Source organism: Brassica napus, chromosome C6 (genome assembly GCF_020379485.1).
Source record: "Brassica napus cultivar Da-Ae chromosome C6, Da-Ae, whole genome shotgun sequence".
Classification (NCBI taxonomy): domain Eukaryota; kingdom Viridiplantae; phylum Streptophyta; class Magnoliopsida; order Brassicales; family Brassicaceae; genus Brassica; species Brassica napus.
The window spans coordinates 31,957,558-31,980,501 of NC_063449.1; the positions used below are offsets into that span (position 1 = coordinate 31,957,558).

Sequence of the window (22,944 nt, forward strand, 5' to 3'; positions counted from 1 at the left end):
CTCCCCCTCAGATAGGCCCAAGTGTTTGGCCAGACAATTGGGTATCTAATTCCCATAATAACAAATGGGCTGCCTCGCGCCGAGGGGTTAGTCCCCTGGGGGTTGAGATCCCTCCAGGTTAATCAAAAAAAAAAAAAAAAAGAGTAGTTTTCAATATAGATCTTCATCTTTTGGAGTAATTCAATAAAAGAGTAATTTCATAGTGGAATATAGTTTGTTCCATTATACTCTATTTTAAAATGAAAAAGAAATAATGAATAAAAAATATGAGTATTACTTTATTTATGGAGTAAAACTATTATAGAGTAAAAAACAGAATAACTTAGAGCATTTTTTACTTCAGTCTACATTTGACATATTTTACTTTAAAATAAAATATGGTTGAAGTAAATTCAATTCTACTACATAGTTATTTCATTTTTAAAAAATAGAGTTTTATATTAGATACGCTTTAAAGCTCTTTATAAATTGGGTATTGTTGATCTCACAGTAAAGTAAAATTACTCTAGCAGGTCAATAATAATAGTATATTTGAACAACTTCTTTTTCAAAAAATTATTTTTTGAAAAACTTAGGCTTAAAGATGTTGTGATTAATTTTCGGAAGAAAGTATAAAATATACATTTATGCTTTCGATCATTAAGACTCTAGTTTTTTTTTTCTTTTGTCATCTAGACTTTGTATTTAACTTTCTAGATACAAACAGAGAATATAAATGTAAGACTGAATGAAAGACTTTTGCAGAAAATAAAAAAGGGTGTCGTCGTTTTCAGAGCAGGTACTAGACGTCGTTTTAATGAGGAAGATGGATGGCATGTGAATTTTAGGTGAACTGTCGTCCTCAATTTTGTTCAAATAATAATACTTTTCTCTTCTTTGGTTTATCGTTTTCCCGTGATATCGTGAATAACGTGATATGGTCTATTTCTTCATTTTTAAAAGTATTCAACAAGCTTTGTATTATATATAACTGGAGATCCAAAACTTGTACAGACGTTTTGGATTCTATTACGTTGTTGTTCACACCACCATATTATATGATAAATATCTCTTGTTCATGGGAATTATGGTTAGAAAGTTCTTTAGAGACTATAGTGAAGTATTAACATAATAACATCTGACACTTTTGAAAGGAAAACAAAAAGAAATGAAGTCATAGAAGAAAATAGAATCTATGACTTTTATTGTCTAATGAGAAGAAGGTTAGGTGTTATTGTTAACGAAACATTCTTCATATTAACAATAACATGAAAATAAACATTTGATTCAGTTGCAGGGATTACTCGGGCTCTAGTTTTAAGTTTATTTTGTATTTTTTTAATAAATATATGTATAATATGAAGTTTATGTATACATAACAGATAAAGTGTTTGTGGGGTCCTTCTCCCGAGTCGCATCACCCCGGGTTTCAAATCTCCCTTTTGCTCCTTTAACTTTATTTTTTTCCCATTTTTACAAAAAATAAATGAATGGCATTTTTGTAATTATTTTATCGTCTTCCTCATTAAATCAGTAGGGTTTCATGGGTTCGACAACTTTTTTTCCCTAGCTGCCATTGATTTTCTTCTTCTAATCTTCGTTATATATGCGTTTTAATCACGATTGATACTTTAAATTTATAGATTAGCTATATATAAACCGATTTCGGATATCAAAATGACGAAAAACGAAAATTTTTGTACCACCCGCCTAATTCGCAGAGTAAGAAGTATTCGCCACGGTTGGGGACCGCCGAGCGTTTAACCTCCGCAAATCCGGTCATGTCGGCCACGTTTTAGAACAGGGATAACCAATAACTTTCAGCCTTTGCTCCTTTAAACATTGTTTTAACCATCATTCTTTTATACAGCAGAATAAATCGTCTAACTAATTGTAACATCCCGATTTCTGGTATATGTATAAAGATTTAAGAAAACTTATTTGACTACCTATGTCACCAAAATGCACTTTCTTTTCGATAATACATCCGTTTAGAATTTCATAATCAAACGTGCCTAAGTTAGAGTGGTGAAAGAACATATGACCTATTGGGAAGTAGTTCGTGATATCGTGCAAGTGAGACCAAAGCAATGAGAAAGGTCATGTGAAAATTGCGGGGCCAGTAAACATAACTTTCAAACCTCCTAAAAATTAAAGCCGAAAGAGCGAGCGTTGGAAGTCCATTAGTCGTTGGCGGCTGGGGCGTTACAAGTGGTATCAGAGCATGTTCTGCCCCGAGATGCATCTTGAGACATGTCATAGTGCGCAATGGGGACGTTGCGCTCTGTGGATGTGGATGAGTTGTAACATCACAATTTTTGGTATATGTGGAAAGGCTTGAGAGAATTGATTTGGCTACATATGCCACCAAAGTACACTAACATTTTCGGTCACACATTCGTTTAGAACTCCAAAGTCAAGTGTGATTAAACTAGAGTAGTGAAATGACAGGTGATCTATTGCAAAGTAATTCGTGATATCGTGTAAATGAGGCCAACGCAAAGGAAAATGTCATATGGTGATTGCGGAGTCAGTAAACATAACTTTCAAGCCTCCAAAAATTCAACGCACCGCCCGTCACAGACCCACAGACAAAAAACGTGCGTGGGAGGTCTATTAGCCATAAGTGGCCGAGACATTACACTAATATTTTACTATTTACTATGTACCATTATTTTACTCAACAAAACCTCTGAGAAATGAAAAGAGGCAAGTCGCATTTATATAACTCCCGAGATGATGTATATATTATTACATGAATGGCTTGTTGCAACCTTCCGAGGAACGCCTGCTGAGATCCCAAGTTTTTCTTGTTTGTTTAGTAAACTCACGCTTTTTTATTTCTTCTTTGCTAACCAAGTGGTCTTAGCCATCTGTATATGCTTTAAGTGCCAAGAAAATTCGGATTTCTATGGTTTTTGTGGTGATTAGTCTTTGGGCTTAGAAAGCCATTGGAATCATACCACAGTTATAAAAAATTGTATCCTCTTTGCTTCTACCTATTGGTGTCACTGTGTCAGATCAGAAAATGGAATCTAAAACTGGATAGTGGCGTTGGTGCTCATATGGGAAGAAATCATCAAAGTTCAATGTTATTTAAGGGAAAGGCCGAAACAAAGTAAATAAACAACTAATAAACAAAACAAAAAGAAACTAATATAAAGCCCATTATGTTTCCTTAGATCTCATCTTGGCCCATTAAATTCACTGATCGGTCTATTTAATGTAATATAGGCCAGAGGGGATCAAATATATTATCAACAGTTTTCAGCCCTCTAACAAGGCCTTATATTTATTCAATGCGGCCTATCCTAAAGTTCCATCTTTCTTTGCAGATGCATTGTAGAAAACATACACAAACGATGACGGACGCATCCAAAAAAATCAAGATGAGCCTTCTACTAAATTTAAAATGATAAATATTCCTACACTTTGGGATGTTCTAGAAAACACTATATAATCGTCAACATAATGTTAAACATCTCCTCCAATAGAAAACCTTCGATCAAGAAAAAAACATATGTTTAAACCTTTTCAGCAAGGAAATTTTCAAAACAATAATGATGCAGTATAATTAGGGTAAAAGGTAAAAGGGGACATATACTGAGATACTAATGTTGTAATACAAGCATAGTTTATTCAGTTACAAGATGATGACATTGACGACTACTCATGTAATGTGATTTAAATTTAGTGACGAACATCAATTATTTCATCATACCAAACCAAAAACTTTCTGTTCACCAATGTTTTTTTTAACTCCGATCCAGTTGATCATTATTTTGATGGTTCATCATTATCATGTTCTAAAATAATATCAAAACCACTTTTGTCGTCTAAAAACACGCCTAGGATTACACGACTCCTATACATATTCTATCCTATAGTGCTTTGTGTGTTTTTTTTGTCAGCAGTGTAGTGTGGTTATAAAACTAAATAGTGTTCATATATAGTTATTATATAAAAAAGAGGGTTTTATACCTAAGCAATTGGAGGTGAGGGGAAGGCATGAGAGTACAATATTTAAAATCAGATCAAGAATCAAAATAATGGAGATATACCAATATTTGAGTATGTTTTGTTTTATTCTATACTCTCAAGTCTTAATAGTTAATACACACATACATTGGATAATTGTTAAAGTCCATATGAAATCAACAATTAACATGACTAGGACCTTCACATGAGCTGTTCCCACTAGTCTTTGCTTAATATGGATGGCACAAACTCGATCCGTAACATATAAAATCGGAATAAATAATGAAAATATTAAATAAAAAAAACTTAAGTTTGGAATAAAGGCCAAACGACTATTCGTCGGTGTGGGTTTAGACTGTTGCCTTAATACAGACGGAAAGAAGCTTATATCAAGATTCAAAGACAGTTAGCACTAATGTGAATACATAGAATACAAATTTAGCCTTTCCCAAGTGTACTTAACCTTGTATTATTATTATATCATTAAACCCTAATACATTAGAATCAAAGTAATTAAGAAGGATCAACAACATTAATGGACGGTATATTTGCACGTGTATTCCTTATTCTTATCCCCACACTTAAGCTATTTTCAATATAGTAGAACCAAAGAGTTAACGGGACAACTTCTCATTTCTTGTCCCCTCATAATAAAACAAATACCACACATCAACACATATATGGCACATTCTTTATTATTAATATATAGCATGCGAGGCTTGCTAGCCAATCAATTTTCAGGTTTTTTTTTTTTTTTTTTTTTTTTTTTTTTTTTGTAATCGAGGGTTCCCCGCTTCGCGGGTCAATCCCTGGGCCCGGTCAGACAGCAGGCCAGCTTCACCCGGGAGGTTTTTTCCTGAGCCCGAAGGCCCAGTACCCGCTTTAGTGTCCAGATGAGGCATGGTAGTTTCTGCATGGAGGAGATCGAACCCGGATGGTGGTAGCCACCACAGGTCCGTCCTTCCACTTGGACTACCTCGTCCGGACAACAATTTTCAGGTTTTAGCTCATACTTCTCTTTATACACATGCATGTTCATTCTGTGAAAACTGCATCCGAAAGCTCAAACTATAAACAAGATTGGAACTTCTATATAAAGACTATATTCAACCAAGTGAATAATTCAAAATGGATAAATATACTACTATATATAATACATATACATATATAATGCATATTTTCGTGCTGGTTTGATAATGGTTTTCACTTAAATAAACAAATAGAAGCAGGCAGTTAGTCTCGGTTTCTTACCATCTTCTTTGGTCGAGAAAGATGCCAACCATCTTTATTTTACAACTCGTACTTGCTTTTAGTGTACCCTTTTGCTTAAAAACATGATTATATACAGCTTTTGTTTCGTAAAACAATAATTAAGGAGCCTAGATGCTAGAAACCAAAGAGACGTTGGAATTCGATAGTTGGCCAAATTTGATGCGGACACATGCCAATTTGTGGCCAAGTGGTACTATTCTATATACTCAATACGTAAAAAATGTTTTAATATCACAAAATTTATTCACAAAGCAACCTATATATATGTCAATATATGTGACATAAACTTTATATACATCTTTTTTTTTTTATTACGTATCATTTCTGTTTTTACTCATTTCTATGAATATTTTTCTCGTGGTAAGATAATCTATTATTTTTCCTATTGGTGGATACTGGGACCTATGCTGATTAGGCATTAGATTCCTGACAAGCAATATCGTATCCAGTTAACCTTGTCTATTCCAATATAAATTTACATATAAAAGAACAAAATATAGTCACAAGAACACCGTAATATCAGTGTATTTGTATAAATGTGGAGTTAAAAAAGTACACAGATCGGCCACAGCCAGTCGAGACTTTTACATCAACTCTAGTTGACCTAAAATGAAAACTTGGAATAAAAATTCCTTATGATAACAATAAAAAATTTTATCATAAAAATATTACATAAGAGTCAAAAATGACTAAAACGTTTTATTAAAAAAAAAATAGACGCTAATCTAAATTTAAGTTTTAGATTTGAGAGGAGGAAAGAGTGAGGATTTTAAAATTTTGATATTAAAAAATAAAATAAAATTTTAAAAATAGTTTCAAAAAAAAAATTCAAGTTTCAAAATAAAAATTCAAATTTTTTTTTTTGAAAAAAGTTCGTAAAAATATAAAAGTTTGAATTGAAAAATGTATTATTCGAACATAATAATTTTTATTTTTTTATTTAGTAATTATTTATATTTAGATATAAAAAATAAGGTAGAAGATTCTTTTATCTTTTTAATGAAACATTTTTGATCATTTTTCTTCTTGTATGCAAATTTTGTTAAAAAAACTCATTTTATTGTTTTTAAGAGAATTGCCTCGTACTAGTTCTCAAATAAAATAGCGATATTGATTCGAGGTTTGATGTTTGAGAAAAGTACACCACTTGTTTTGACTTTGAAGGGGTATATATATGATCAGCTAACCAATTACGCTGTTATATATCTACTTTTCTTTGTTATCTCCGAATTCAAAATTACTACTGCTAACATCCTTAACTTGTTTTTGTTTTATCGGTGACTCTAAATATCTAAATCCCCGTTCTCCTAAATTGCATTAAAAAGAAAGAAAGAAACTCCTAAAATGCAACCTCATCACTCCCATAATTCAAACGTAAAATCTCACATTTCTCAAAGTACTTGAAAAATATACATACATTTGATTTTTACTTCAAATATATCAAAACTTTTAAAATCTGAAAAACCCTCGAAAATTATCTAATTCCAACACGACACACGAGAGTGATTAACATATGTCAATTAATGCTCAAAGTTCGAAAATGTTTTACCCCATTAGAGCACCTTCAACCGTGGATTTTGGTCAATCCTTAGACCAAATCTGTAGGATTAGTGTAATTAAATAATAATATTTATGTTAAATGGGGGAAGGACTAGGCCGTCGTGATGGTTTACACGGATCGAATCCTTAGGTACGTGTCATCTTCTGAGTGGGGGATAGTCGGCTATGCGTTTGGGTAGGGTCGAAAAAAAAAATCATTTTCCACCGAAAGCGAAAAAAAAAGGTGGGGAGAGAAAGGCGATTTACAGGCGATCTCTCTCGATCTCTCTCCCTCGGCTCCAGTTAGGTAAATCGAAGCTTTAACTCCTAGATTTCTTGATTAAGATCACTCTCCATCTTCTCTGTTCTCTATTAAGGGTTTGATTGTCTGGTTTCGACAGATTATAGGAAAATTGAGAAATTAGGGTTTCAAAAAAATTTGGGGATAAATCGTTATTTATCGTTTTTGGTTTGTATCGGTCTCGGATCTCCTCTTTGTGTCTTACAGATTGGGGTTTCAATCGATTTGTCGTTTCTTAACTGTTTTCAATTGAAACCTTTTAAGTGATATTGTTATCTTATTTGTGTTCGAATTCACTCTGTTGATATTGTTTTGGTTCCTTCTCGTTGGTTTGCTTCCTTCTCGTTGGTTTTGTTGGTTGATAGATGATGATTAATTTGCTTTAACTCTGTTCTTAGTCGTTGTTTGCTGAATATATTGGTCTTTAACTATCTGTTTACAATTTTTTTTCCAGGTAAACGATAATGGGACAATACAGTTACAGCCAACCATCTTCATCATCAAACTCTGAAGACTTAACCTCCCTCATTGAAGCCGAAGCTGAGATGTACGCGGCTGAAGCTGAGATTAGTCAGTGGAATGCAGAAGCCATTCACTACGAACCATCACCAGAGGGTGATGATGGAATCCCGAGGACATGCTACTGTGGGTCGGAGCCTGTTCACGGATATTCCCAAACTCCTAAAGATCCATACCGACGGTACATTACGTGCCCCAATGCTGATGATGGAGACTGCCACGTCTGGAAATGGTGGGACGTGGCGGTCGAGGAGGAGATGAGGGACATTCAGACGGAGCTTAGTGAGCTTAAGGGTGAAGCCAATGAGCGTGAGCAGAAGCTGCTCATCCTTGAGAAGAGAATAGGCGAGTTTACAAAGAAGAAATCAGGAGCTAAGCTAATGGTCTTTACCATAGTTTTAGTAGGGTTGGTGTTTCTTAATGTGCTAGGTTAGTTCCTTTAATTGTTTCATCTCTTTTAGTTTTCAAATTTGATAGTTTGAGAATGTTGATTGTTTCTTCTTCTTTTTCAGGAAAAGTTGGAAAGGATTCAAAGGAGTGGGGCGTACCATCTTTGTTTCTTTAACGAGATAATTATTGAAAACAGTTAGTGGTGTTTTAGTTTCGAAACCGGAAGGAAAAAAAATTAAATGTATTGCTTTCTACCTTATGAGCTGGTTTGATTTGATGTGCTTTTATTGGTATAGAATAGTTAAGATACTTAAGTTGCTAGTAGCTACCATTGTACTTTACTTAGTCAAATAGTTAATGAAACTCAATTGCTTTCCACCTTCCCAACTGCTGTGATCTGATTGCTTTTAATTAGTTCTAAGTGATAGAAGGCTTATTAATAAGCCTTCTGTGTCGCTAGTAGAGTGTCACAGAGAAACAATTGAAACCATGGCTAATAACTCAAATTTTTTTACTAGATTTCTCCTTAGTCAAAATACAGTTGACCTTGATTCACCAGAACCTTTTTGGTACGGTAGTCACGGTCCTGATGAGTCTGGTAGCGAGGTTCCTGTTACGTCTCCTGTGCTGTCTGGTAGGGACGTTCGTGCTAAGTCTGCTGTGAATTCTAATCCCTCATCAGTTTCTGAGAGGAGGAAATGGTCTCCCACAGAGGATAAAATCCTTATTGGTGCTTGGCTTAACACCAGTAAGGACCCTGTGGTGAGCAACGAGCAGAAAGCCGGTGCTTTCTGGTACCGTATAGTAGAGTACTACAACGCAAGTCCTCTCCTGTCTGGGACAATACGGAGAGAACTAATGTCTTGCAAGCAGAGGTGGTCTAGGATAAACGGCGACGTAGCCAAGTTTGCTGGCTGCTATGATGCGGCTCTGAGGGAGCAGAGAAGTGGGCAAAACGATGATGATGTGATGAAAACGGCGTTAGACATTTTCTTCAAAATGGTCGGCTACAAGTTCACCATGGATCACTGCTGGAGGGAGCTGAGGCATGACCAGAAATGGTGCTCCTCTTATCCGGCAAAGGACGTTGGAAAGGAGAAGCGCAAACAAGCTGTGGAGGTGGATACAGAAGAAGAGCAATTTGTCGATCCAGAGGTTAGACCACCCGGGGTAAAGGCTGCGAAAGCTGGTAAGAAGAAGAAGAGTGGCAGGGAGGAGGAGTTGTCGCAGCTACAGGGGGTTTTAGAAATTAAACAAAAACTGTCTAAACAAAAGCTTCTTGATCGTTTACTCACAAAAACAGAACCTCTCTCTGAAATGGAAACCAGTCTTAAGCTCAAACTAATGTCAGAAATGTTATGATCTATTATTAATCTTGCTTTTGAGGTATTATAACTTGATCACTCTGTTTTTTGATTGTTTGATTTTTTTTAAATGCTTACTAAATTTTGTCACTTTGTTTTGACAGGTTTACGCATGTGGGAAGGAGTCACGGGTGCATTTGGTCTGTAGCTGATGTGGGAAGGAGTCACCGGTGCATTTGGTCTGTAGCTGTTGTGGGAAGGAGTCACGGGTGTTGTAGGAGTCACGGATGACTCTGTTCCTTTAGTATAAGTAGTAGTGTAGCAGTTTTCTGTAGTGTACTGACGGGTGAACATGTTTTCCTCGGAGAGTTTGTAATCTACTCTCCTTGTTTTCCTCGGAGCCGTTGTAATCAAGTTGTTCTTACATTGCACTGCAGTTTTGGTAATCTACTCTCCAAACTTTAGTTAACTTTGACGTCATTGCTTTTTAAACTCACGTCACCCATTTCTTTCTCGAGTCGATTATTTGGTCATTTAAAACGTTTTGTCATTGCTTTTGGTAAAACGCACTAGTCTCCAACAATTGTAATATTTTACTCGTTTTTGTTTCAATCTTATTTGGTAATCTACTCTCCATGTGTAACATGCATTAGTAACGTCTGATAATGTCTATACAATCTTATTTGTTTAACTTATAGATAATTTAATTATTTTCTAGATATGTCATCATCTTCATCCGATGAAGTCGATGAAAGATTGGACGAAATTTGCGATGAATACGTGGAAAAAATATACAACGACATTGAACAAAAGATGTGGAGCGGGCTTTTGGAGTATTGCAATCTCGATTTGCAATTGTGAGAAATCCGGTAAAAACATTGAACAAAAAAAAGATAGGGAAGATTATGAGAGCATGTATCATACTCCACAATATGATAGTCGAAGATGAACGGGATGGATACTCTCGTATTGATATATCTGAATTTGAAGAAGGAGACGCCCCAAGATGTTCAGAGGTGGAAACCGAGAGACCAACAAATCTGAATAATATCTTTCCCACTCGGAAAGATCTTCGTGATAGGCAAACGCATGAAAGATTGAAAAATGATTTAATTCAAAATATTTGGAATAAATTTGGTGATGAAGATTAACAATTATTCTATATTTATGTAAAATTTTTGTTTTTATGTTTAATTAATGTATTTTATGTTTATTTATATTTCACTAAAAAAAACATTTTTTTTTCCTAAGGATTCCAACTTCAGAATCACCATTGTACACACATTTTTAACAAAAGTCCTTAACTATTCAAAAAAAAATAATATATATATATATTACTAAACTAATCCTATGGACTCCACAATGGGTTCCATTGTCACCATTGTGGATGCTCTTATAATCATAATATAACAAACGCATAGCAAGCCACACATAATATATATAAAAATATATAATGTACGTGAAGATGGGAGATTACACGGCGGTTGAAGCTCTCCCTCCTTTGCCTGCTTTGCCGGAGGTCGCCACCGTCGATTCCTTAGCCGGTTTACCTTTCTCTTTCCACTCGTCTTGTGCCATTTGCTGTTGCCTGCAGTCCAAGCTACAAAAGGCTGTATCTCCCCTGCCATTTTTAATGACAGAAAATTATTACTAATTATACAGTATTCCAATTAAAAAAATTAAATTAAATAACCACAAAATCATTCAGATAAGGGAAACCTAGAATCAGATTAACAGTTTCTCGTCGATGATTTTATGTGTGTTTTAGTTATGCACCTATACATATAGATGTCGCGGCCAGGAACAAGTAAGCGTTCGCAGAGGGAGCAAGATCTCAAGAAATGTCCTGCGTCGGAAAAATCTCCCGAGTGTCTCCTTAGGTTACCTCTCGGTGAGACCATAGCTAAGAGTCTTTGATCGACGGCTGCTGCTACGAGTTGACCGTTGGAAACGTATGGTTCCACCATGGTGTTTTGGATTGGATTCTGCTGAGTTGATGATACCTCTGATTCTCCGGGAGGATTAAGATCGAACTTTATCTCACGATAGGCTCGTAGTTCTGTTGATCGGTGGTCGTTGTCTCTTTCCTAACAACACCCTGTCAGTGTATGTGCTCTGTGTTCTGTTCCTTTGTTTTTTAGGGCTCTAAATAGAGCAAAGCAAGTCTAAAGAGAGGGAGAGGAGGGAGTGAGGAAGGAGAAGGGAAGTTTTTTTTTTTTAGCAAAGGAGAAGGGAAGCTTAGACCATGTTTATTGCAGATATCTTAGTTTGTGGTTCTTAACGTAATATAAGATACAGTCTTTTAGTTTTTAACTAAAAAAAACTAAGAGACGTCTTCTAAATAAGAGATATAAGAGACCGTATCTTATATTACGGTAAGAAAGAGACCTGTAATAAACGTGATCTAAGACAGAGAAGAAATCATAAACTAAGTACTGAATCTGAACCGTTGATTTAATATGCTTCTTCAATCATAGTACAGTTAAAATTTCATAATCATTCAGGAAAGGGCCAATTGGGTTAAATGATGGGCCCACTTAATTAACAATAGTTAACTTTCCACTTCAATGGTTGCACCCAATAACTAATTAAATTGTCCATTCCCCCGGGTCATTTTACAATAATAATTACAAAAGAACTCATATCAACTTCTAAAGTATTGATAAAAATACAGTAAAAATGCTTATAATAATAAATTTTGAAAGGGAAATGTTTGTAATATGGTTCCTAACGTTTGGGCTAATATAAAGAAGGGACCACCTTGAAAACTATGTTTTAATTCAATTTGCTCTTTGCAATTTTATTGAGCCTTTTCTCGTGTAGAGCATGTTTATCCCTAGGATCCCACATGGTTTCTTAAGTACACTTTGATGACTATTAAATTAATAAATTGTAGCTAAGGACCTTAGTTAAGAATCACCTAATTTTTGAGGTGCAATGATAGTTTTTTAATTTGGGTTTCTTAAAAAAATAAAAATAAATAAATTTGCCTCTTTTGATCCTCGGTTTCTATAACTAACGTTGTATCAAACATGAACCTCCCGAACACATCTTGCAAGTCCACGGTTTACCAAAAAAGTCATTTCAATTTGAACCCCCCAAACAAATATATTCGATTCTGATTTAGAATGATTCAGGCCTGGAGAATTCATAGTCTTTACCTGATAAGACAGTAATGAGGAAGTTTGTCCAAAATCTCAAGTTCCTCGAGAGTGATTTGATCGATCTTGTTGACTGCATAGATACATGGCATGTAGATTACTGGCTTTAATGAGACGCTTGTGAGTTATTGGCTTTATGGCATCAAGAACAATTATGATGCAGTTGCAAGTCCTAGCAGTAAAATGTCGTGACTTCTCTTGCACACATACGGACAACGTCATTGTTGTGGAATCCAAGCAGAAGCCTTTGTCTCTCTGCACACGGAAAAAGATACAATAAGATGCTTATCCAGCTTGAACATGAACATAGAAACTCGTTTTCATAATAAAACAGAACATACAAGAGAACATGAAACAGAAACATGCAACAGAAACATGAAACATGAAACAGAAACATGAACCATGAAACATACAAAGACACATAGACCAAAGACAGAGAACATGAAACATAGACCAAGACACTCATTTTTAAGAAGATGATATCAAGTTTTGCACACTAACCTCACAGTCTTACGTATTGTTTGCTTGTCGAAGAGCTAAACTAAGGCTCCAAGAGCTTCTGCTGCCTGTTGTTATATTATATGAACAAACAATCAAAAACCGTATTCTTATACAGAAGAAATAGGATTTTGACTTAATAAACTATATACTCAACTCATGGCATACTATTGGATGCAAAGACATATCATTAAGAACAGACTCTAGAGCAGGAACTGTTTCAATCTTTACTTAAAAAATCTTCCTCATGAACCAAAGCTTCAATCTTTACTTAAAAAAATCAATCCTTTACTTTGATTTCATACTACTCAAAGACTATCCTCAAACGTTCTACATAAAGTAACAAACTTTTTTGGTTTCGAGAGCAGCAGAGATTGAACTAACCAAGGATTAGAGCGGTGCGAGGTCCGGGGCCTTTCAAGTTGCGAAGAGAGAAGAGAGCTCTGAATCGCTCTGAGATCGGCTGCGTCTGGTCCACCAATCAGCTTCGACGGCGTTTTGGGTCGACGACGGGAGTAACAAAGACGGCGACGACCAGCGAATGCTGTGAGAAAAAAAAAAAAGAAAAAAAAGTTTGCTGCTTTGCTGACACGTGGTTGAAAAACTACGCTAAATAGGACTGGGCAAATAAACTGAACCCGAAAATCCGAACCGAAACCGATCCGATAAAAATGAATCCGAACCGATCCGAACCCGACATAAATAACGAATGGATCCTGTTTTTTGGTATTTTGGGTTATGGGTATTATCCGAACCGAACCCGGACCTAAATGGATATCCGATAGAACCCGAAACATTTAAAATCACAAAAAAAACTTCTACCAAATATGATCTTAATTCTTAATATGTATCCAAAATACTTTAAGATATTATTGAACTTCTAAAATAATTATCTGTTACACGAAGGTTGATGGTGGAATGTGGCGGTTGAAGCCTGAAGTTTTTAGATTTTGGTTTTGTTTTCATTGAATAATGTTTCTCATTTCATGAGAACTTAAGTTTTTGTTTTATGATTTTATTTATCTGGTTTTTTTTCTATCACTAACTATGTTTATCTTTCGCTTGATTTTGAATGATCACGTTTGATGTTTTTTCTTATTTTTGAATCGATTTTAGTTATGTTTTGGCTATTAAAATATGTACAAATCATGTATTTTAAATCCGAAGAACCGATTTCATTTAAGTTTTAGTTACAAAATAGGTTCAAATTAGGTATTTTTAAACCGAAGAACCGATTGGGACCCGAACCCGAAAGTACAATGGGTTATACCGATTTTCCGAAGATTTACTAACTCTGATCCGAACCCGATAGAACCCGAACCGGTCCTGAACCGAACTTTTATATAATCCGAATGGGGTTGATTTTGATAAACCCGAAAAACCAAAACCCGAATGGATAAAACCGAAACCTGATTGGGACTCCGAATGCCCATGCCTAACGCTAAAGATCGGTCTCCAAAGTCACAATTTAAAGATCGGTAATCTACTTTTAATTAGTTTTGATTTAATTAAATCAGTTATTTTCTTTAAAAACCCCACTAAGGATCAGAGATAATCATGGTCTTATGCACGTTACATGCCTCATCCTTCTCACCATATTTCAACATTTACCGTAAATTTACAATGATGATTTAGTGCCCAAAAAATAAATATTATAGATGCATGGGGAAGATACTCCATGAAACACTACAAAAAAACAGCGACATACTGAGGAAAAAAATCATCGGTATGTCGTCGGAATAACGTTATTCCGACGACATACCGACGAACCAAGTCCTCGGAAATAACTCTTCGGAAATTTATTTTTCCTCGGAAATACCTCGAAATTTTCCGACGGAATTCCGAGGAAAAAAAATTCCGAGGAAATTCCGAGGACCACATGTTCGTCGGAAATCTCCTCGGAATATACCGAGGGAGAGCTTCCTCGGGATAATTTGATGGATTTTCCGATGGTTCAATCCTCGGAAGTTCCGAGGAAATGTTCTTCGAAATTTTCATCGGAAGATTCCGAGGAAAGTGTCCCTTGGAATATTCCGAGGAAAATGTCCCTCGGTATATTCCGAGGAACGGGGACCCTCGGTATATTCCGAGGAACATGTCCCTCGGTATATTCCGAGGGACCCCGTTCCTCGGAATTTAAAAAAATTAATTTTTTTTTAAAAATAAAATTTTTGAAATTTAAATTCGAAAATATATAATTAAAATTAAAATTGAAATCATTAAAATTAAAATTAAAATTAAAATTTAAATTCGAAAATATTCAAAGTTTCACAAATAAAAATAAAACATTCCGAGTTTTTGGAAAAAAAAAAACTACGGGTCTGGCACGTCCGGGAACACCTCGTTCGGGTACATCCTCTGCATCATCTCCATCATTTGCTGGTTCAGCCTCCTCTGTGCCTCATAGCCCACCTGTTGAGCCGCCTTCTGGGTCTCCAACAAAGATATGCGATCATCCTTGTCCTTCAACTGAGCCGTAAGTACTTCTGGATCAACAAAAGGCGGTGGTGCAGAAGAAGGAGGAACCGACCGGGTGCGACGACCCAAACCGACCAAACGTCCCTTCTTCTTTGGAACCGACTGAAATAGAAAATAGCCAAATTTACAAATTTAAATCAAGAAATAAATGAATTGAACTTTAAAAAAAAAACTTACGGATTCAACGATTTCGTTGATTCGAAACCGGGACAAGTTGGAAGAAGCCGTCGAAGCGTCATCCTCGGTTTGAAGCTGAGACACTTCGTCTTGCACCTGAGTTTGGACCAGGCTGACCACTTCCCTCACAAGACTGTCATCAATCTGGCCGGTCTTCTTGTTGGTATACGCCCTCTTCATTAGGGCGAGATCATCAACCGGCTCACCATCATTTTCTTCCGCCTTGAAAAAAAACATAAATTAAAGAAACATTAGAAATTAGAAGAAATAGACAAAAAATAAAATTTCAAAACTTAAATAATTGAAGAAAAAACGGCTGAACTTACCATGCGATCTCCCAGAGAGGCAATAGATTGAGCACCCAAGTTATGCTTGAAGACGCCCTTCCCTTTACGGTCGCTCCTGCGGTTGGTGGAGTTGGTGGAAGAAGTTTCTTTCGTCTCTTCCTTATCCCAATGCGCACACAACTCCGTCCAGACCGTGTTGTTTATCGACTTTGGGACCTTTTAATAAAAAAAAAGAAAATAGTTTAATAAATTAAAAACTAGTTTAATAAATTAAAAAAATTGTTTAATAAATTAAATCAAACCTTATTGATTTCCCACTTCTTCTTCCATTCGTGGATCTGCTTCCCGTAGTTGTCCATAACTTTATGGACGAAGTGGTGATAGATAAAGAGCGTCTTATCGGAATTCCAGTTGAACTCTTGCTGAAAAAAAAACACAATTAGTAGAAAATTTATATTAAAGATTAAAAATATAAGTAAAAAATTAGAATACTTACTGCAAACTGACGAAACCACAGATGCTGCTTGTCGGTAGGGAAGTGAGTGAAAGTCGGATGTCCCTTTTCGAGGGCCGAGTACATCATACGGTTGATCCATGCGATGATCCCGTTCCCGAATCGGTTGAACCTAATAAAAAGAACAAACGCTTAATAATGAATCAAATTTTAATGAAAAAAAAAATATCTTTAATTACCATGTTTGACCTCGTCCATGTGGATACGGAGTGAGATAGGGAAGATGGTCACGACTAGGCTGTCGAAACAACTCCGCAACACTCATCACGCCCGGAGGACCCGGAGGAGCAGCAGCGGCTGCAGCTGCGGGAGCGAGAGGAGCAGAAGCGGGTGCAGCAGAGGGAGATGTATGGTAGGAGCTGTGGGACGAAGGGAAATCCTGAAAATGGCTGGAATCCCGAGACTGGCTCCCCGTACCACCACGACCACGACGCTGTCGAAGCTGGGTCTGATCATCATGAAACGTGTAAATTAAAAAAAAAATATTTAATAAATATAGAAATATATAAATTAATTTTTTTAAAAAAAAAATCCCAAATAATAGTTTTTAATCACAAAAAAAGTTTTATAGATATTAAAAATGTTTAATAAATATAGAAATTTATATAATATAAATATATATATATATATATATATTTTTTTTAAAAAAATCCCAAATAATTGTTTTAATCACAAAAAAAGTTTTATAGATATTAAAAATGTTTAATAAATATAAAATTTATAATATATATATATATATTTAAAAAAAAAAAAAATCCCAAATAATAGTTTTTAATCACAAAAAAAAGTTTTATAGATATTAAAAATGTTTAATAAATATAGAAATTTATATAATATAAATATATATATATCTATTTTTTAAAAAACAAAAAATCCCAAATAATAGTTTTTAATCACAAAAAAGTTTTATAGATATTAAAAATGTTTAATAAATATAGAAATTTATATAATATAAATATATATATATATTTTTTTTTTAAAAACAAATCCCAAATAATAGTTTTTAATCAAAAAAAAGTTTTATAGATATTAAAAATGTTTAATAAATATAGAAATTTATAAAATATATATATATATATATATATATATATATTTTACAATCCCAAATAATAGTTTTTAATCGAAAAAAAAGTTTTATAGATATTAAAAATGTTTTCTAAAATCCAAAAAATCGAATTTATATACAAAAAACGTTTTGTAAAATCCAAAAAATCGAATTTATATACAAAAATTGTTTTGTAATATACGAAAATCAAATTTATACACAAAAATCGAATTTATATACAAAAATCGATTTTATAAATACAAAAAAAATAAAAAAATTATAAAAAAATTCTAAATCAATTCAACAAAACAAATTATTCAACCAAATCACAATTCTAAACCTATTATACAACCAAATCACAATCCTAACCAATTACCCTAACAAAAATCTATCAAATCTACACAAAAATCTAACAAATAGAACCTAAGAGAGTGTGATAGGGTCCTTACATGATTTGTGTAAGAGAAGGGGGAGATCGCCGGAGATATCGTCGGAATTCAGGGGGAAATCGCCGGAGAGGAGAGAGGAGCCGCGCAGAGGAAGAAGAGAGAAATGAGGAAGAAGAAGCGGCTCGTGGTTATAAAACCTAGGGTCCGACGGATACTATCCGTCGGAATTCCGTCGGAATTCTAATTTCAATTTTCGTGAAATATTTACCCTGTTAAATGAAAATATTCCGAGGAAATTACGACGGATACTAAAATATCCGTCGGTATTCCATCGGAATATTCCGAGGAAATACCGCGGAACTAGTGTTTGGGGTTTCAAAACATCAATTTTTTTTGCCGTATTTCATTTCTTATACAATTGTAATGCATACCATTGAGGATTCTTTGTATAGATGATCATAAACCATGAAATAACAAATTTCAAAACGAATTGAAAGTATTCCCTTTACCGTTCATTAAAGTGTATAAGTGTTTCTCTTATGTTGTGGGGATTTCGTTCATACAATCGGAAAAATGTTTATTATAGGGTAAGGAACAATTTTTTTACTTCATAATCAGTCTAAGACACTTAATAAGGGTTATATAAGTGTTATTCAAACCGCAAAACGTTGTTTTCGGTTTAGAAACTCTATTTCCTCGGAATTTCCTCGAAATATTCCGAGGGAATTCCGAGGAAAACCTTATCTTCCTCGGAATTCCGTCGGAATATTCCGAGGAAACACCGAGGAACTAGTGTTTGGGGTTTCAAAACATCAATTTTTTTTGTCATATTTCATTTGTTATACAATTGTAATGCATACCATTGAGGATTCTTTGTATAGATGATCATAACCCATGAAATAAATAATTTCAAAACAAATTGAAAGTATTCCCTCTACCGTTCATTAAAGTGTATAAGTGTTTCTCTTATGTTGTGGAGATTTCGTTCATACAATCGGAAAAGTGTTTATTATAGGGTAAGGAACAAATTTTTGACTTCATAATCAGTCTAAGACACTTAATAAGGGTTATATAAGTGTTATTCAAACAGCAAAACGTTGTTTTTGGTTTAAAAACCCTATTTCCTCGGAAATTCCTCGGAATATTCCGAGGGAATTCCGAGGAAAACATTATCTTCCTCGGAATTCCGTCGGAATATTTATTAAAAAAAAAAAAAAAATCGATGCTAGTCTGTTTCCGAGTCATCATCACCAGATGAATCTAAATCTGGATCTTGGTGAAACTCTCCAATCACTGGTTCATCCTCTACGTGAACGACGGTTTCCTCTCCGAAGTCGGTTAAATCGACAACAAGGCCAACTCCAGCTAAATCTTCTGCTGCACTTAAGAAAACAGTACATCGCAATAGAAAACAGTACATCGCAATCCAACCATGCCCAAATACTTGATTTCCAAAATCTCACGTATGTGTCCGTAGTATACATCATCTCCTGATGCAGAACAAACGCCAGCATCATAAGTCGTACTCGAATGTCTCCTCTTCTGAGTTGTGAATGCATATCCTCGAGTACAAAACCTCGGATATGACTTCACAACAAATTTTGGTCCAACGACCATCTCGCGTATCCAATCGTCAAATGTTTCACCTCTGGCCAAACCAGCAGACACCTATATTAATAGTACATATATATATGTTATATCAATAAATGTGAATTAGTATAAATATGTGATAAATGATATTTTAATTTGTTTAAAGCACTCACATAAGTAAACATCCATCCAGAAAATTCTCTCTGCTTCATTTCTTCTAGCTTGTCCTCTGTGGCGTATCTATATTCGAACCGTTTTTCTGCCATGAAAATCCTGTACATATGATGACAATAATGTAATTAATTAAGATTTAAATTTCAACTTGTTAAAATAAAAATTTGTAAGCTAATTTATTTACCTCTCATATTGAAGAACATCTTCGCAGTTGGTGAGCAAATATGTTTGCAAATTACTCCGCTCCTGCTCAGTAAGTCGACGGTCCTTTGGTTTTCCGCTAAGTCGTCCAACGTCTGTGAAAATGTCTGGAACCGTAACATGATATGTTGCCCGTTCGCCTCTATCATCATGCCGAGCAGGTCTTCTGTTTTTGGTCTGAACTTCTGCTGGAAAGTAGTACTCGGCAAAGTTTGAAGTTTCTTCATTGATCATCTGTGCGACTATAGAACCTTCCACCCTACTTAAATTTTTCACCATCTTCTTCAAATGGAACATATACCGCTCATACAGATACATCCATCTATACTGCACAGGACCACCAAGTTCCAATTCTCTTGCCAGGTGAATAACAAGATGCTCCATAACATCAAAAAATGAGGGAGGAAATATCTTCTCAAGGTTGCACTGAATCACGGCTATGTTAGTCTTCAAATTTTCAATACCTTCAAGAGTCACTGATCTCGTGCATAAATCGCGGAGGAAACCACTTATCCCTGCAATTGCTTCATGAACATTTCGTGGTAATAGTTCCTTGAAGGCAAATGGAAGGAGGCGCTGCATCATTACATGGCAATCGTGGCTTTTCAAACCAGTAAACTTTCCTTCATTTTTGTCGATACAGTTACGCAAATTAGATGCGTAACCGTCTGGAAATTTCACATCGTTTGAAACCCAATCAAAGAACGCATCTTTTCCCTCTGCATCAAGTCGGTATATGGGAAAAGGAGCCCTACCATTCTCATCAACATGAAGTTCTGAACGAGCACATATATCGACTAAATCCAGTCTTGACTTCAAATTATCCTTTGTTTTACCTTGAACATTAAGGATCGTGTTCATGAAATTGTTAAAAAAGTTATTCTCAATATGCATGACATCTAAATTATGCCTTAGCAGATAATCCTCCCAGTATGGCAGATCCCAGAAAATACTTTTTTTGTGCCAGTTATGTAGGTCTCCAACAGCATCTACCAGAAAACGCTCATGTCCACCGACGTCTGGCGTCCTTTCTGCACCAAAATCTCTTAGTTGTGTCTTCAAATATTTCCCACAAATTTCCGGAGGTGGACTGTCAAACACCCTTTTGTTCTTCGTAAACAAATTCCTACTCCTACGATATGGATGATCAGGTAGTAGGAATCTCCTGTGACAGTCAAACCAACACGTTTTCCTTCCGTGTTTTAGTTGGAAAGCATCAGTGCTATCTTGACAATATGGACATGATAGCCTTCCATGCGTTGTCCATCCAGATAACATACCATATGCTGGAAAATCACTTATTGTCCACATTAGTACTGCCCGCGTTTGAAAGTTTTTTTTACACGAAACATCGTATGTTTCAGCACCTTGAGCCCATAGTTGTTGCAATTCATATATTAGTGGCTGAAGAAACACATCAAGTGATCTCTTAGGATGCTCTGGTCCGGGAACGAAAATCGAGAGAAACAAAAACTCTCGTCGCAAGCACAAGTTTGGGGGTAGGTTGTATGGTGTAAGAATGACTGGCCATAGAGAATACTGTCTTCCACTCTTGCCAAACGGGCTGAAACCATCAGTACATAATCCAAGGTAGACATTTCTTCTCTCATACGCAAACTCGGGATACTTTGATTGGAAATGCTTTCACGCTTTTGCATCTGAAGGATGTCTGATCTCACCATTTGTTGAGTGCTCCGCATGCCATCTCATTGGTTGCGCTGTGCGTTCAGACAGATACAACCTCTGCAACCTTTCCGTCAAAGGCAAATACCACATCCTTTTATATGGCACTGGAACTCTTCCACTCATATCTTTATAACGAGGCTTTCCACAAAATTTGCATGTAACCCGCTGTTCATCCGCCCTCCAGTAAATCATGCAGTTGTCGCTGCATACATCTATTACCTGATACAATAAACCAAGACCAGCTACGAGTTTCTGAACCTCGTAGTATGAACCAGGAGCTACATTATCCTCGGGTAGAATACCTTCTACAAAATCAGCAATCGCATCCACACAGTCTTCAGCCAAATTATAATCTGTTTTAATGCCCATCAATCTTGTAGCAGATGATAAAGCTGAATGACCATCTCTGCAACCTTCGTACAATGGTTGCTTTCCAGCATCCAACATATCATAAAATCTTCTAGCTTGTGCATTGGGTAAATCTTCCCCTCTAAAATGATCATTTATCATCTGCTCAGTACCTACACCATAATCTACATCCGTTCTAATTGGTTCTTCTAATCTAACCGCTGGCTGAGGTTCGCTAGTACTACCATGTTCATAATCTGTTTCCCCATGATGATACCAAATTTTGTAACTTCGTGTAAACCCACTCAAATATAGATGAGTCCAAACATCCCACTCTTTAATAACCTTTCTATTTTTACAATTAGAGCAAGGACATCTTAACATACCTGTTTTTGCTTCCGGTTGTCGGTGAACTAACCCCACGAATTCGGTTATACCTCGTTGGTATTCTTCCGTAAGCAATCTCGTGTTCGGATCCAAATGAGGTCGATCGATTCAAGAACGAAAATAATTTGAAGAAGACATGTTTTTTATGAATCAAATTCGTGTGTAAAGAGAGTAAGAGGGAGGATGAAGATATGGAGTGAATGAAGAGGAAGAGGGGTGCTTGTATTTATAGTTGAAATCCTACCGACAGCCCGAGGAAATTCCGACGGAATTCGGACGCCAACGGCTAGTTCGTTGAAATTTCCTAGGAATTTTAAAAATCCCCCAACGGCTCTCTAACGGCTATAATATATCCTTGGAATTCATCGGTTTTTTCCGAGGAATACGTTTTTCCTCGGTATTCCATAAGAATATTCCGACGGATTAGTATTTCCTCGAAAATCCGTCGGTATATTCCGAGGAAACAAAATTTTGTGTTTCCTCGGAATTTCCTCAGAAATTCTTCGGGATATTCCGAGGATTTTATTTTCCATCGGAATGTCCGTCAGAATACCGCTGTTTTCTTGTAGTGAAAGTTTTAGTTTCCTAAAATTTATCTTTGATCGAAAATCACAACAAAAGCCTTTTCTGATTGGTGCATTGTGAGTAGTGGTGACCTCTTTACACTGGAAAAAACTAGAGATTACGGGTGGACATTTTATCCGATATCCGAACCCGTATCCAAACC

The 22,944-nt window shown here is 35.6% G+C and overlaps 1 protein-coding gene and 1 pseudogene across 1 annotated transcript; one reads left to right on the forward strand and one right to left on the reverse strand.

Moving 5' to 3' along the window:
* The first annotated feature begins 8,467 nt into the window (after positions 1–8,467).
* On the forward strand, positions 8,468–9,490 carry LOC125588478 (glutathione S-transferase T3-like). The gene is made up of 2 exons (XM_048759843.1): positions 8,468–9,167; positions 9,447–9,490. Exons 1-2 carry the CDS (start codon positions 8,468–8,470, stop codon positions 9,488–9,490), a joined length of 744 nt encoding a protein of 247 aa, XP_048615800.1.
* Positions 9,491–10,505: 1,015 nt separating this feature from the next.
* On the reverse strand, positions 10,506–12,665 carry LOC106353463 (annotated as a pseudogene).
* Between the last annotated feature and the right edge of the window lie 10,279 nt (positions 12,666–22,944).

What these genes read in the sequence shown, in the direction of transcription:
- LOC125588478 (XM_048759843.1), top strand. Translation starts at nt 8,468, where the DNA reads ATGGCTAATAACTCAAATTTTTTTACTAGATTTCTCCTTAGTCAAAAT. An exon ending in GGTAAAGGCTGCGAAAGCTG is followed by an intron (nt 9,168 to 9,446) that starts GTAAGAAGAAGA and finishes TTGTTTTGACAG; the next exon opens with GTTTACGCATGTGGGAAGGA.